Source organism: Neodiprion lecontei, chromosome 2, assembly GCF_021901455.1.
Source record: "Neodiprion lecontei isolate iyNeoLeco1 chromosome 2, iyNeoLeco1.1, whole genome shotgun sequence".
In the NCBI taxonomy this organism is placed as follows: Eukaryota; Metazoa; Arthropoda; class Insecta; order Hymenoptera; family Diprionidae; genus Neodiprion; species Neodiprion lecontei.
The window spans coordinates 7,012,230-7,029,125 of record NC_060261.1 but is presented as its reverse complement, the minus strand read 5'-3'; the positions used below and the strand labels follow the sequence as shown (position 1 = coordinate 7,029,125).

The 16,896-nt window shown below is 34.1% G+C and overlaps 1 protein-coding gene across 6 annotated transcripts in view; it reads left to right on the top strand.

Moving 5' to 3' along the window:
* The window catches only part of LOC107227024 (protein phosphatase 1 regulatory subunit 12A), a 46,809-nt gene that overhangs the window by 11,468 nt on the left and 18,445 nt on the right, over positions 1 to 16,896 (top strand). For 3 of the 6 annotated variants that reach the window (XM_015668080.2, XM_015668048.2, XM_015668041.2), the window contains exons 2-15: positions 542 to 672; positions 2,311 to 2,429; positions 2,768 to 2,927; positions 4,028 to 4,172; positions 4,443 to 4,558; positions 4,894 to 5,039; positions 6,013 to 6,153; positions 7,305 to 7,387; positions 7,862 to 7,988; positions 8,177 to 8,288; positions 11,273 to 11,410; positions 11,810 to 11,974; positions 13,914 to 14,042; positions 15,307 to 15,496. In XM_015668080.2, coding sequence (XP_015523566.1) covers positions 542 to 672; positions 2,311 to 2,429; positions 2,768 to 2,927; positions 4,028 to 4,172; positions 4,443 to 4,558; positions 4,894 to 5,039; positions 6,013 to 6,153; positions 7,305 to 7,387; positions 7,862 to 7,988; positions 8,177 to 8,288; positions 11,273 to 11,410; positions 11,810 to 11,974; positions 13,914 to 14,042; positions 15,307 to 15,496 — 1,902 coding nt within the window. The remainder of the gene's footprint in view (positions 1 to 541; positions 673 to 2,310; positions 2,430 to 2,767; positions 2,928 to 4,027; positions 4,173 to 4,442; positions 4,559 to 4,893; positions 5,040 to 6,012; positions 6,154 to 7,304; positions 7,388 to 7,861; positions 7,989 to 8,176; positions 8,289 to 11,272; positions 11,411 to 11,809; positions 11,975 to 13,913; positions 14,043 to 15,306; positions 15,497 to 16,896) is intronic. The other 3 variants (XM_015668072.2, XM_015668063.2, XM_015668056.2) reach the window with 3 other exon arrangements.

Below are 16,896 nucleotides of genomic sequence, written 5' to 3'. Positions count from 1 at the left end.
GATACAAGTGAAATAATAGATGACGTTAATTATCCGGTATACATAATAGTTTTCATAGTTGGTAGTATATGAGCAATAAATACCTACCTGTAGGATCTACGCATATTACATATTCCAAATTTATCTAACACGTGTATTGCACAGTTTTATAAATGTGCGGGAAACATGGCTTGGCGGGTCAATCAATAATGATGCAGTTTTTCTTTCTGTATAAAATCGCATAGTTTTCATTCAACGAGAAATACAGAACTTGATGAAGAAATAGATAGCCAAAAAAAAAAAAAAACATTAAAAAAATACTTAGCGATGAAAAAAGATGAACGACAACTTATCGCGTTAGTCGAGCCACATTGCTATGGTGGTTAATTATAAAGACAAAACTCATCTAAAGATATAAATAAAAAGATTGGAATGTTCTTGTTATTATCAATGCGCTGTACAATTTTGACTATAAATTCGACTCAAATATGTTGAACAACATTGGGGTAGAACCTTATATTTTATTAAATTTTATTAAAACCGTATGAATTGTCTTTTTTAGGCCTGCATTGACGATGACTTGGATATGGTGGAGTTTTTGGTGGAGCAGGGGGCGGATATCAATCGTGGAGATAACGAAGGATGGACGCCTCTTCATGCCACCGCCTCGTGCGGATTCATATCAATTGCCAAGTACGTCTCTACGCATTTCCATCTTCCCTTAGTCCCATTTGTACTGTTGCTGCACATTAGAATGGCTTTTAACCCTTTCAGTCACAGATTTTTCAACTCAATATTATGGCCTGAATATTGTCACTCGCTGGTTTTCGGAGTCGCTGATCACGAATCTGAAGTCGGAATTCGATCATTTCTAATTCCAAAATGGCGGTTCCAATATGGCGGATGCAAAATCGAAAAAACTATGATAATTCGATGATTCAGGCCGAAACTTGTTACTCGGGGGTTTTTGGAGTTATACGAAGTAACAATTATCATTTTAAGTCATAAATAAACGTTGATAATGCTAGGATATGGAATCCTTGAGGTGGGGCGCCAAGCATCCCATTGTGACTGAAAGGGAAGCCAATAACATTTGTATCATCTATCACCCGATAAATCTTGTCGCAATTTAAACACCGGCATAGAATCCCAAAGTATACCTGGCCGTCAAGACTACTCTAAACTTTCGTGGTCGATTAATTAATATACAAGACATTGTTGCTGCGAAGATTTGAAGACATTATTGAATGTCGTTTACGAGAACACGCAAAGCTAGAGTTAACTTCTTGTGGGTTGATGATACTTATGGTAGGTGTGCCGAAAAGTTGATCTATTATTTTCGAACAAAATTGTTAGGCTTTAATATAAAATTGCTGAGAGCATAGTATAAAATATTACGAAAGTCCGTGCAAAAACTGACTAACTTGTCGATACCCGTTTATGAAAAATAACCGAAAACAGAAATGAAACCGACGTTTTATCAGCGACTGGAACCGGTCCCCTCTGTCCTGCAGTTGCAGAGCTTTCAAACCCCATTAAGGGCATGTGACAATTCTATCTTACTGACCGAGTCATTTTTGATATCCGAATCATCTGAAACTGATGCAAAAGATTACACCGTAAACTACGTGAAAAGAAAATCCTGGGCTTATCCGCTTACTTGTGTTTGATTGGAATTGTTACACAATATCCAATACCTTGGAGCCACTTGATTGATTAATAATATGACTAGTACACTGTGATAATTAGAGTCCAACCAAACTAGGAGTGGATACATCGAATTATGTTTAACTAACAGATAAAATTATAATACGATTATTGAACATAATTAATTTTCAATTCGTTTCTTTCGAAATAACCTAGGAATTTTATTTAATTGTCTAGTATAACATGTATCATACAAATAAAGCCAATAAATGTAATATACATATTGGTTTTTACAACAAAGTAATTGTTCACACATAAAATACGTTTTTGTGAACGTGACTGAGTGTTACATTAATCGTCGATATTTTTTTGAAATATCGAAAGTGTATCCACATAGAAAAGAATTTTTATTTTTTTTTATCAACGTTGCTTGGTAAAAAAAGGTAAAAGACCATTTTCAAAAATTGCCTTAAGATTTATGACTGTGAAAAATGTGGAATAACTACGCAAAGGATAATGTTCCATGTAATATATCATATCCTAGAGTTACAGAGAAATCAGTGACAGTGAATGCATAGATTGTATTCGGTTTCACAGGAATCAATTAGATATGAAAATGTAATGCAATTTACCATTAGTTATCAACAAGGCATGGACGTAACAAAATGTATGTGTGGCTTCTAGATACCTGATAGAACAAGGATGCAACCTAGCAGCTGTGAACAATGACGGGCAATTAGCCGTTGATATTGCAGAGAGCACCGAAATGGAAGATATGCTTTACAAGTTCATCAACGAAGCTGGTTCGTACCACTGTCATACTTTGCTCGCCATATTTTTGTATTTAAATCAATATCCAAACCCGTTACAAATAAATAGGGGGGCTTTAGATCGCAAACTTATTTTTGCACACAGTCTATTGCCTTCAACGAGACTGGAACAATCGAGATTGTGTACACAAAAGACATTTTATACTCATCTTATTAATTTGCTAATGAATAATTATTCGATTAATCAATAAGTAGATTTTACAAACGATGTCGAAATGAGTAAATTTCATTGGATAGTTCCGCTAATGTTATGCTGGATTGCAGTGAATTTAAGTTAGTTGATTTTTGGTACATCCTTGATTGTCCTTTAGGTATAGATATTGATCAAGCTAGGAGCGAAGAGGCAAGGTTAATGATGATCGATGCTAGAGCTTGGTGTAACGGTGCCCCAGGCAAAGACGCAGTCCATCCTAGGACAGGAGCTACCGCACTTCACGTTGCTGCTGCCAAGGGATATGTGAAAGTAATGAGGTAAGATATGACAATTCGATCTCTTCTTTAAAAATTGTATAAATCAGGGCAATAGCGTTATCAGAATTTTCTCCATTTTTTCGTACAAGTGTATCATTACTGTAAGATTTTTCTACAAGATGATTGTGACTCGATACTATGTATTTGACCCTGATGATTCTTACCATATTCTTATTTAATTACATACAACCCATGTTCGTTCAAAACAAATAACTCAGGGATTTTCCTTAAAATCTAACTGGATTGAGGTTCAATAAATAAATTGAATAAACTAGCATAAGCTGCAACCTGAGGGATCATAATACAAAAACGCTTGTATAGAGTTCAGTTCCAAATCCGTGAATTCTGAATCTTAGGAGGCCATCTTAGAATTGTACTTATATTTGACAAGTTTAAGAAGGAATGTTCTGTATCGTATCTACCTACGTCCGAAAAGAATGATGGAATACTATTTAAAAGAAATATGACCAATGTTTGTTTAACTTGAACGAAACGTACGAGGCAAACTTGTTTTTTTTTCTTGTTGGAACAATGAGGGAATTTGATTTCAGCTAATTTGCCGGCACCCTGCAGGGTAAGCAAACGACGATCTATGCTTATAGTTATATAGGTAATTCCTAAAATAGATTCGAGATTGCTTACGGTTCCGAATCAGTGCACCATTGTGAACTAGCTATGTATAAAATAATTGACGATGGAAAGATATTAGCTGAATTAAACTTTACTTTTTTTATTTGGAAATCTTCGTTTACGATTCTAAGTAATAAAAGATTGTACAGGGTGTTATGACATGACGGCACACACCGTTGTGTAATAATAAATTCAGTGAAAACACACACAGCATAAATGTCTAATGAAAACACGTTAGCAATTTATAAGGTCGTCTAATCTTTGACAATGGCAACAGAGAAATAGGGTTTCTTTTTATTTTAGTAAAGTCATGTTGCATGATTGGCTGATGGCGACGAGTTTATCATTCCAGCATCGACACAAGAAACAATGGCTTTATTGTATAGTCTTTCACATAAAAATTTGCTAACACGCCATATTCCGATCAGTTCGCACCATATGCACCCCTATAAGTGTTTTATATTTTCTAGCATCCTTTTACAAGCATCCTGTGATGTGAATGCGCAAGATCTTGATGGATGGACTCCCCTGCATGGTGCAGCGCACTGGGGTCAATTAGAAGCTTGTAAAATGCTTGTTGAAAAATTCTGTGATATGGATATAAAGAATCATTCTGTGAGTATGATAAACTTTGCTCATTCTTATAACAATTGTGCCATCGTATTAATGATATTATATTAGCAGCTCTATTCCTAGCAAACATTGATAATAATTCTTTCTTTTTCTCACATAGTTCTGTGTATTCAACTAACTGTGCATAACTCATTCACACATCCTATGTGATCGTATCAGAATTACAAAGAAAATTCTCGCACGACTTTTGCGTGACACAAATAGAGCACATGTAAATAGCAATTTTGAATACTTTTACTGTCTGTTTATCAGGGACAAACTGCATTCGATGTTGCGGATCCAGATATATTGAACGATTTAGAGGAATTGAAACAGAAACAAAAAACACTGATGAAGGATCACCAAGGAAAGTCGTCTTCAATGAAACGGTAAGTTTTGTTATTTTCTATCTGATTTCCTTCCAAGATCTTGATATTTGATTAAAAGGAATAAAAAACAATCGTTTGTAAAATATCTGATTTCAATCAGTCGTAATCAAGTTGTAATAGTGCTGTAGTAGTTTACACTGTTACAACCTTGGATAACGTGTTTTTGTACACCTGATAAGTCGATGTCTTTTTTTTTGGCATGACAGCAAGTAAAACGAGTAATATCACTCTAACAACCTGACATACAGATTAATATAGGATTAAGCTGTGTTACTGTGGCCAATATCTCAAAAACCCTAATATCAATCTCACACGTATAACTTGATAATCTGCAGAGAATTCACGAATGATGAAAATCCAGTGGTCACTCAAGAAGGCTCGGATATCTTTGACAGAAAAACTCCAGCCAAGGTACTGAGAGTTGAAGTAAAAATTCAATCCGACAAAGAAGATTCTGGTTCCACTACAAACAGTGACGTTGGTGAGTTGATATCTTACATTATATTTATTTTTAGAAATGCCTCGTTAATTCGATTGTTGACAACCGTATTTTACTGACTGCAAAAGTCTAAGGAGAAATTAACATTAGAAGCAAAACCGATTAAACTTATATAATTTTTAATAACACAGAATTGGCAGAAAGCTTACATCCTATACATGGTATTCCTGGACGTATGATTCTATTATCTAGCTTCAAAGCCGTTTAGGCAACATTCGTTTGACGTAGCCCTTTGTAAGGCACTTACATCTAAAACATTACGTAGTTGATGCCTATTAATGCTTCAAACTTTGGAAAAATGGTAGAAATAGCGATGATAACTCAATTCCATTTAGTGTATCACCTCTATTCCGACAGTTGGAGTGCATGTCTCGTATACACCTTTTTATCACTATTGAAGCAAGTACTATAGCCAGCAACGGCGTATCGGTTTGTTTGAAAGTCATATGCCTTGATTGCAACCAGTCTCCGAGAGACCATTTTTCGAAAATTTATTACTCTCAAACAATTATTGGATATTGTACTGTGATTTTTGCCGCTATCCGCAACAAAAGTACATCAATCACTTTGCTTTCAATAGAGATCATAATTGTGATAATTGTAGAGATGTTTTTCCCCTAGACATTGTGTACATTCAGATACAGGCATTTAATATCTATCATGCAAAGGAACATTACCTCATCAAACTTTTTATTGATTGCGTATCTTAGCTAAACTTACTGAATTTTGGAGATTATTCCAATAGGAAGAAGATGGGGAAATTTTCAGATCAACTTCTTCGTTTCCACTATAATTTTGTTAGTGCTTAACACAATTTTAACCCTCCCAATTTCACTGTATGATATTTCTTTGTTAATTGGAAAATACCTTTAGAAATTTTCCTCAAATTTAAAGTTATAGAAGTTAGCTTTTTAAAAGTAATTTCAATTCCTTTTTAAAATTGCTGCGAGGATAGAAGGTCAAGTCGAAACGGACATGGAAGCGAGTGATGGTGAAGGTGATTCTGAGACTAGCTCTCAAACTCACTCTTCCACCAATTCTGACCACTCTAATAAATCCAACCAATCCGACCACTCTGCATGTTTGACAGATGACGGTGAGTCCCTTGGTCACTGTGAAACCAATCTGTAACTGGATCAGATCATATTATGAATCTTATTAAACATGTGCATGTTGTAAATAGTTAATTCAAGTTTTTTGACAAAATTGATATTTATGTATATTGTTCACGTATTTCAGTTGTTAATAAAAATTCACCAGGCACTACTATTACCGTCATCACAGACAGTTAAGAGTTACTAAAACTTTACAGTTCTCAAACAGTTCTATTACTACAGTGACAAATCGATATTTGTTTATCATTGTCTTCGAAACTTGTTGAATATGACTCTGCGTTAAAAAAAAAAATGAATCTCTTATTTCTCTTGCCTTTACTGACAATGAGTAAGGTTTTCAAAATTTCCCATTATCAATTGCGAGTTGGTAATGATCAGCATACTTTTGAAATTTTCCAATATTACATGTTTCATTATTTGCCTCATAATGACTTTTACTCGTACAATTTTACAGGCTCATTAATTCTTTACTGAGTATTGGCGATGTGTTATAAAATATCACACTACTTATTCACTGTAAACTCGAGACTATTTCGCGCCTACAGTCTTCACCTGATCAATCTCTCAACCGTTAGTTAATGCTCAATTCGCTATCCGACTAGCCGCTATTACTGTAAGAACTGGAGATGTGAAAGTGGACCAACACCAGCGAGAATTTGTAGATTTTCCAACAGCAAACACTATTATTTTTCAATGACGCACTGTTTATTGCTAATTGAATAATTTACTATTTATTACCTACCTATGATTATAAATTAAATGGAACGTGCTGTGGTAACACGGAATATCTTTCTGCACTGGAAAAGCATGGCGTGGATCACGTAATAATTGTTACCAGTCAATCGTGACGGAAACTGAGAGCTTGAAGTACAATAAAATGGAACAGCGTACTGCTTATTGATAGTAAAGAATGATCGGCCTCTGTACAGTCTTTCAGTCTTTATATTGTAAATAAGTTTATCAGAAGTTACTAATTGCAAAACTTTTATTGCAATATAATCATCATTTTACCATGTTTCACAGTGATTGTATGTGTCGCATGATGAACGTGGTTGTACGTAATCCCTCGAATACATTTGTACTTACCTTTGATTCAGGCTTGATAATCTGTAATGTTGAAAAATATTTACAGAGAAGAAGAACAGAGTGAACAGGGATGAAACTGCAGCAGTGCTTCCCTCATCACCAACGGAAACCAATAAAGTTCCTATTCAGGTGAGATTATTTATGTTGTCAAATCGCCTTATTAGGGGTAATTTGATTAACAAAATTCACTACGTGTTCAATTAATTTTAAAAGCTTTGACAGTGGATACTGTACGTCTAGTGATTCGCAACAGTTTGAATCAATCGATGTTTTATGTGATAAAAAGGAAGAAAGTAAAATGAATTAATCGAAGGAAAAAATTCGTGGTAGTAATTTAAAAAATTCACTCATAAAGAATAACAATGACAATATAGCGTTAAAAAGATAACTATGAAGTGGGGCCCAGTTGAAACATCATCTTTTACCAATGAAACTACTCTGTATAAAATAACTAAAGAATCTTTTCAATATATTTGCTCCTGATCAAGAAAATTCCTAATAACATCTTGGTCTAAGGATATGCAGATTATTATAAAAAAATGTCGTATACATGACTGATCAACTGCTTTCAAAGGTGACTGAAAAATTAATTTTTTATTCCAGGCTCCAATATTGCCACCTAAACAACAGACTGATAATAATGAAGATGGAGCCATCCCGTCCTGGCGACGCTCTGGCTCCTTTAGAAGTAGAAATCAAGAATCTGAGACGGCAAATTCCATACCTACCAGTAAGTTATTCGAGAATATTTTTAAGAAGCGCTTCGTAAATTTCCCGTAACTTAGTCATCAGTCACGTGCGTCAGCTGGAAAGTGAATTTTGTATAAAGATATTATTTACTGTTTAAATGTTTATTTTGTGCGCGGGATATCAACTGTAAACGTTAATATCAACGGACTTTGATGTTTACATCTACAGGGATGGAGGAGAAAGAAAAACCGTCTACCAAGTCACCCAGTTCACCGAACAAAATAACCCCAGATTCAGAGGTAGTACTTAGAAGAACACACAGCTTTGAAACTGATGAAAAGTGAGTAAAAGCTTTCACATCTGCTTTGATATTTTTTCAGGTCACTCTAGCTGTAGTATTATGCAAATTTAAAAGTTTTTCAACATTCACGGGTTTCTCGGGCTTTGAAATAAAGTACCTAAAGATGTGCATCAGAAATTGTATCAGACTTTAAAATTCAAGCGCCCATGAAATGAGGAATCAAGACACTTGACTTTTTTAATTATACTTCAGTGTTGAGAAATTATTTTTATTGAGTTGATGTACCATACCTATTTTCAAAAATCTTTATTACTACAATAATTGATTATTAATCCATTCGTATGACCTTAACGGGTTTCCGAAACAAAAATATGTGGCATTCTGACTGATAAATGTACTATCGACATCATCTGATGTTTCATATCGATAATACATTGTTTCGTACAACGAACAGAACATTTACTTGGAAATCGAAAGAGATTATATGTTTTTGTGTTCTAACAGTTGTTACTCCCGCATCTTAACATGATGTTTGCAACTAACATAAAAGTTCTGCATTTGAGACAAATAGTTTAACTTCAGTGGTGTAAAACTATAGTTTGCTTTAATTGTTCAATAAGTTTCTGCTAGTGCAACTACCTACCATTGCTGCAATGGTATATCGAGAAATCATGTGAAAACTAAACATCCCATCCACCTGTGAGCAGGTAACTGAAATGACAAACGATTAGCAAGTTTAGTACCATGGGTGGATGTTAAAAATGGCAGTAATCCAGCTGTCGCTTATCAGGATTTATTAAAAAGTTTTGGAATAATATCAAGAGATTAACTATATTAAGTGGACGAAAGAAAGTAGGCGGTGAAAAATGTCCTGCTTTTAAAAATAGCTTCTAGTCATGACTGTAGTACCGATTTAGAATTGGATTGATTTGCAAATTTTCAAATTTTCGACGATGCTGGGTTCTTTTATAAGTTTGTCCTTTACGGAGCCCAGAACTTAGTTAGCCAATGTTGAATCAATACAATAACCAATGCTCATTGTTATTTTATCTAAAAATCCTATGTTTCTCACCACCGACGTCTTTTAATTCACTTTAAGATGGCTGCACAACTTAACTGCAGTTCAAAACGTTTTTTGCTAATTGCAAGTGTGACAGCCAACATCATCGATATTGCTAGCATCCATTGGTAGCATTCACCTTACTGATGGACTGTCATTTAAATTGCGCATTTGTAGCTGACTCCGATGTTTTGTTTCCATATTATCTCTCGGTATTTATGAAACTGGTGATATTGATTCATCATAACACAAAGTGGAAAATGCCAAATACTGGCAATTTGTCAAATTGATGTACAGTTATGATTAACTGAATCCAGTCCCAGCTGAACCAGCATCATTCTTTACAACCTCTTCCATATTTCTACGTTTTTTTTTGTGTCTATCGGTTCCACCACATTTGATTTTTTCACTTATTTCCGAAGTTCTGTGCCCGTATTTTAAAATCTTACACCGTTTTCTTCATTCCTAAGTTTCACCTCCTCCACATTACGTGACCTGTTCCCTCTTTGCATAACTGGCAAAATTTAGGAATAGCGACAAAAAGTGTTATTTTTTTTTCATATTCTCCCTGTTCTATTAAATGAAAGTATACATTATGTTATTACCAGTGTGAATGATAGAAAACTCGTTGAACATTTTATAATATGCCCTGAAATTTTGGTCAGAGGAAAGAATTAGTTAATTATTTTTATCATCTTCCTTAGTCTTTTGTATTTGTTATCGAGACTTTCATGCATGGCAAGTTAGCAACCTCATAAAAAATACTGCTGAATTTCTTCTCACTTTTTTACCCTAGAAGTTAATTAGGAATATTAAATTCAAACCTGTCAATAAGTCTCATCTGTGGTTCGAATTATTGGTTTCTGTAATTCAATTACTGTAGAGTTAACATATGTATATGTAACTTTACATCGAATATTTAAAAGTAATTTCAATTATAGTAACAAATCACAGGTATGCACATTATGCACGCAGTGCCGTATATAATTTATTTTTTCTTGGTCCTTGAAAGTTAGTTTTTTTTTTCGCCATGCTTCACTATGATTAGATAAAATAGAAAAAAGGTAGATCATCACCAGCAAAAATTTCAGTTAATACCAGATTTCTAAAAATCGCGAAGTAAATGAGAATTTTGTTACTCAGATTGAATGTTTGCCCCCAAATTTATTCCCAAGATATTTTGCAATGATAAATACTCATATTCATATTAGGTTTATCTGATTATTGTTTCGATTTTGGTCTAGACGTATAAGTTTGATATGTAGAGTCTAGCTGGATTGAGATGACAAAATTGTTCAACAATCTTTTTGATCAACAGTTGGAACAGAATATTTTTCATCAACAGAAAAAAAAGTAATAAATATTCTAAACTAGAAGCTTGATGAATAAAACTCAAGTTAGTTTTCTTTATGTCTGTAAATATGTAGAGTATGTTAGATAAGGAAGGGCATAAAAATAAGAATTTTTTAATTTTACTGTGATGAAAAAACAAAAATAGCGTGCCCATCGGTACTTGAATATTTTTACAAAAATCTAATGTTTAGCTACTGTAAATATATCATGTTGATTGAAAATATTCTTCTCCAATTATTGGTCAAAGAGCTTTCACTGGATCATTTTCACATGCTCAAACGGCCCACCCTTTGAGATTCTAAATTAAATTTACACATTCAGATAGTCTAAAATAAGTATGCAATGCTCGATGGATTAACCATACTTGATGGGTACATTTGGTGAAAAAGTCTTTTGTTTTTCAATTCAATTAAACTTTCACACGAAGTCGAAGGAAATTTGACGATGTTATTCAAAGTTACTTTAATTCGTGTGAATTCATAAAGCTGCCGAAAGTCTCCTAAAGTCAGGTGTGCGTTTCATGAAGAATGGTCAACCCTTCGGCAGCGCTTTATGTATGTTAAAATGCAAATAGTATAGAGGTGTGCATGGTGTGGCGCATGTTGTGCAGGTTCTATAAGCAGTATAAGGCACTGCAAGCTCGCATCAAGGCATCTTCTTGCCCCAGTCTCCATCGTTGCAATCCAGCTTCTCCTACTCACACCAATACTACGACTGCTCGTTCTGCGTCTCTACGCGAGACTCACAGGTATATGCGCTTGCTCTAATTTTTCTTCCTTCTTATTTCTAATATTTTTGTTTAATAAGTTAACTTTGCAGATTTAAAAAAAAAATTTTCCCATGTAACACGTGCTAAGTTTACGATGGTCTGTAATTTATTGAAATATTGCTTGCGTGTTCGCCGTGTTGACTCATTTATTTTAACATGATTCGCTTTTTATCTTAACCATTGATGTTTTGTATTGACTAATTTTTAATGCTTTCATTATACGTGAAATTTTGTTCAACTTTGAACTGAGCAATTATTAATACGAGTGATAGAATTTATTCTATTCATTGTTCCATGTATCACAGTCAAACCTATAGTACTGAAATCTTGGTTTAAATAAATTTTGAAGCAAAATCTTTATTTTCTGCTACGTCTCAGGCGGAAAGAAGTGAAACTGAACTTGGAACTGACCAGGGTGCAAACTGGATCTATGCCATCTCCTACGTCTCTACCTAACACAGCTACTACGCCGGTAACTAATACCATGTCCGCTGCAACGGGAACCATCACAACAAGTCCGGCTCCAGCCAACCAAATTCGTAGGTGTGTATTGTTTTTGTTTTCTCATGTTAATTGTAAAGATTTTCTTTAATCATCCAACTTTATGTATGCGTTCCATTACGCAATACCAATACCGAGCCTGAAAATACGTGTTTGATCCTACTACTGTATGAGAAAAACATGTGGTAAAACATGCACTGAATTGGTGTGATTATTTTGAGATAGTCGCAATGTAAATACAAGGAGTCCAAGAACGATCGGAGATACTCGTGGCAGTATACACACGCATTGGTAGATGCCCCCGTTAAAGATTGTGCGAGGAACAGCATCATTTAAAATTTGTCCGAGGCTTTGTACAGACCTGGATAAATTGGAACACCGAGAAAAGTCAAGGAGTTACTGAAACATTTGTGAAAAGCGTTGTAAATTTAATTTAAATCTGGAATTCACTATTTAGTAATTATGGTATTGGTATTCCTAGATATTTACCTAGTGTTATTATCGTAGTACATAATATGCAAGCATTCGGTATTCTACAAGTTTTTGATCTAAAATTTTTCCAATTATCGAATCGAATCGTTTGTCATGAATTTTATCATTTTGAAGATTGAGATTTCATAACATATATGATGAAAATTTCATTTTTGCATCTGTAATGGGAAGTATTTCTGATGAGTTTTTTTTAGCAAGTATAAAAAAGTACAAACAACTGAATCGATTTTGATAACTTATAATAGAAACTGTGTATATCTGACTTTGAAAGCAGAAACCATGTGATACCTATTCTGATGCACAGAAGTACTTGGTGAAATCGATTTCAAATCAGACAGGCACGTTTTATTCTCAGTTATTGAATCAATTTCTTATCTTCTATTCAAAGGAAATAAGAGTGCTCGCATCAAACTGATTCGCGAAGAAAAAAAAAAAAAACTTGACAGTCCTATGAAGTTTCTCTTTGTAAAGCTGTGAGTGCTAGTTACAAAGAGAAGCGTCGAAATTTTGTTTTTTAAATCGTTTATTTCTTTTATTATGCTCTAAACTTCAATCGAAAACATTTATAATCCCAATAGTTTCACAATATCACCTGAATTCAGCTGGTAGATGCAAGCGTGTAGTAGAACGGTATGATCTAGTCTGTAGGTCAGGAATTACCAATGGATAAAAATTCAGATGTGCTGATATTTGATTCCTGGAGGAGGTGCATTTGATTTGGTTAAACATTGAGCCTGTATTACCTAGGTTGAAAGTTGAGCCTTTCATTCTGTATTGATACTCAATCGTACTATGGAGCATATTGAGAAATAGTCACAAGGGCTTATTTTTGTACCTTGAAACAATAAGGTTTGTTTAACAAAAAACAAAAAAAAAAAAAGAAAACTCTCACTCTGAAAATATACCAGACGAGTTGTTGAAATTTATATCAATTAATCATTATCCTATCTTTGATATTATATATTCCATTATGGAGGACATTGATTCACGTAAATGTATAATTGGATCGAAAACGTGAGAGCAATTGCTTCAAGGAGCCTAGGATGTTTATGCATAGATTCGACTTACAGCAAGTCTTTCACTTATAACACCAGACGAGTATAGAAGTAGTTCTTTATTTTCCTAAGCATTTCGGAATTTTGGAATCACTGCTGAAATTTATTCTGTAGATTCTTTCTTTTTGCTCCCAGTAATAACCAAGTCGCTCATTCACAACTGCACATTTTTTTTTTTTTTTGGAAAGCCTTCAATTAATCGGAACATTAATAATATCCGATGATCTGTTGAACTTTGCGACTTTTTGGAACTCTCAATTAATTCTTTGCTGTCGGATGTTGATAACTGTGCGTAACCTAGGTAAAAGGCTCATGTACGATAATAAATATATTTGTTTTATGGGCTAGGTGCATCAGATGTATCTATTGGTAACCCCTTTTTGAGACTATAGTCTGCATTGTTTGATGTAATGTTGTTTGGTATCACGGGGTAGCAATCATCCAGTGGACACTGCCCCATCGGGTATATCTACTTCAAATTCAACCACAGCGACTCCAGTTACTCCAACTACTCCTGGAGGAAGCAAGCTTAGTCCTGGAAATATCTTCAAGAATTTCTTCAAGTGCGTAGTAACGACTTGATTCGGAGCTCTTTTGAAATGCGTGGTTTTTTTGTTCATTATACATTCGAGTGTAAAATGCATGATTCTGTAATGCTCTATTTTACTTGTTTCAGTTTCAACGGTTTTACTTAAATACCATTTTGTATTGTACACATTAAAATTAAGTTTGTTGTGTTTTTTTTTCATTGAATCAGAAGCAGTTCATCTTGCTTTAGCTGGTTTGCAACAAAAAAAAATTGTTATTTATATTGATTTCCAGTGCAATTGTCTGTTTTTTTGAGCCAAGTGAGTGGTGTTTTCAATGCAAATTGATGAAGATGGGACGATGACAGTCTTCTAAAGAACTATTATTACACGCTGTTCTACTGCCCATGTATATATGATAATGCTTGGTAATACCCAAAATTGTACACCGATTGTACACCCTCCACACAACTTCTGATACTAGATCACCCGCTCCTTACTCTCTCGCTTGTGCTTTTGATATTGTCTTCCACTTTAGTCCAGTGGACAGAGGTTTTTTCCCAAACGTAAAGCTAGACTAACTTTTTTTTTCAATAAATAACAGGCACTTGAGTGTTCTATAGCGATAGATTTCGGAAAATCGTGTATAATAATGATTCTTGCAACGCATCTTGTTAACAGTGGATCCTAGAACAAAAGCAGCACCAATTTGAAAGTTGAACAGATTCCCTGTAATCCCTTTTTATTTAAAATTGTCGTACGAATCATAGATTCGTAGATGCAGCTTCCAAAAGTAGGCATCTTTATCTTAATTTAGCTATTATTGATGACTCAATATTATCACTTTAAGTTTGCATAATTTTTAATTGCTTGATATTTTTTTAGTGTAGTGAACTGCCCAATGATTTTAGATGTTTTGCAAATAAGTATACCATTTAGTTGAAACTTATGACTTATAGCATCGTTGTGGACATATTTTGAAATTTGATTTGTGACTTGAAAATTGCTCTAATTTCATGTTATTTATTACATATATATGGACCAAGACATACAGAATATATGGAATTAAATAGCGTGCCCAATTTTCCTTGAATTATTATTCCTTATTTTATCGTTTTGTACTCTCACTAATTTTGTACATTTTCATATCAGAATTGATTTTTTTTTCAGTGCTCGATATATAATACATATAAGTGTAATAATTTATTCATTCTTTATATAATAAAATAAGATTCTAAAATGTTTCTCAATTCCAAACGCAGCCGTAACACTTTATTGAATCATTCGATTCCTTGTGCAGATCCTTTGTGCCACCAGTTCGCGATGAGGAGAGTGAAACACAAAGAAAAGCGCATGCTAAGAGGGTACGAGAAACGAGGCGTTCCACTCAGGGGGTGACATTAGATGAGATAAAGAGTGCGGAGCAGCTGGTAAAGAAAAAACAGCAGCAAAACAGTGAATCACCCGCTGTAACAGCACCCTCAACACAGGTAGAATTTCCTCTTTTTCACATCACTAACAAATGTATTAAACACTCAATGAATTTTATTCCTTCTTTTAAAACGTATTTCTCGAACGAAACAATCGCCGAGTCTTCGGAAGATGAGTTTCACGATGCACTTAGTAATTTGGATATCAGTGAGACACAATTCTCAGATATTGGCGAGTTGTCACAAAAAAACTGTGCCCACGTAACACGCAAAGCTGAGCTCTGTAATTGCAATAAATTGCATCCAAAATGGAATTACAAGTCAATTGTTAGGCGCAAATTCAATTCACCGGAGAATATTGATGACATTCTGAAAAGGCAGAATTGGGACTATAACATATCAGCTTTTTCACATAAATCAAATTCATTAGGGAAAATCGATGATAGTTCAAAGAAACAGTACGAGGAAAAACAATTAATTCAAACGGAAGCTAAGATAGGTGAAGAAATTTTAGGGAACGGAAATCGTTGCGTGATCGTCAATAAAATGATCGGGTTATTCGTAGCTCTTGCTATACCCCATGTGGTCTTTCAATCAAATCGAATATAATTAAATTAGGCTGTGATGATATAATTTGAGGGTATAAAGAAGGTGATGAATCGACTGAATAATATGATGATTAATAAATTTAAACGTAGAACTACTTTGTGCTATCTCTATTGGAAAAATCAAATTTCTGTACGTATAAATTGTGATTAAAACAAAGTTTTGCACAATTTGATTGAAGATTAGTTTACATTTTCGGAAAGAGGCTAGAAGAGAAGGTGTAAAGGATGAGCAACGATTTGTCTTCCATTTGTATAAATTTTGGAACATTTATTTTTACTTGGCGTAATACGAGTCTTGCCGCTTCTCAAATTATTATTCCTCTTTACTGGTAAAATAATAAATTAATTATTTCAACTGCATCATTCCAGATCAGTATTATTTCCATTTGATGATGATTACTGTTAGTAACACAGTTCAAAAGAAGTATAATTAATCATGTTGTACTGAGAAAAATTTATATGGTAATTCTAAGTTCTGAAAATGATTTTGTATGAAAGTGAATCTAAGAAGTATAATTCATGTATTTCATGAGTATATAAAAACAGTAAATATAGAAAAACCTTGATATGTCTGTAGTTTTTATTCGATAGCCAATTGACCTTGTAGATCATTCCTTTATTTTTCTTTGATAATTGAATTACATATCCTCAACTTCACCGAATAAACTGAAATTTGGCAGAAATATAGTGACTGGATAGGAAAACCAAGTGGTGACTGAAAAACATGCGCCATAGTATTGTTGAGGAAAAATTGGGCTTGCAGGTTTATTCAGTTTCCACGATGTTCAAATTCGTACATTCAACCTGATGGAACAAAAGGCAATCATTGTTCTGTAACTTCAGAATTACCGA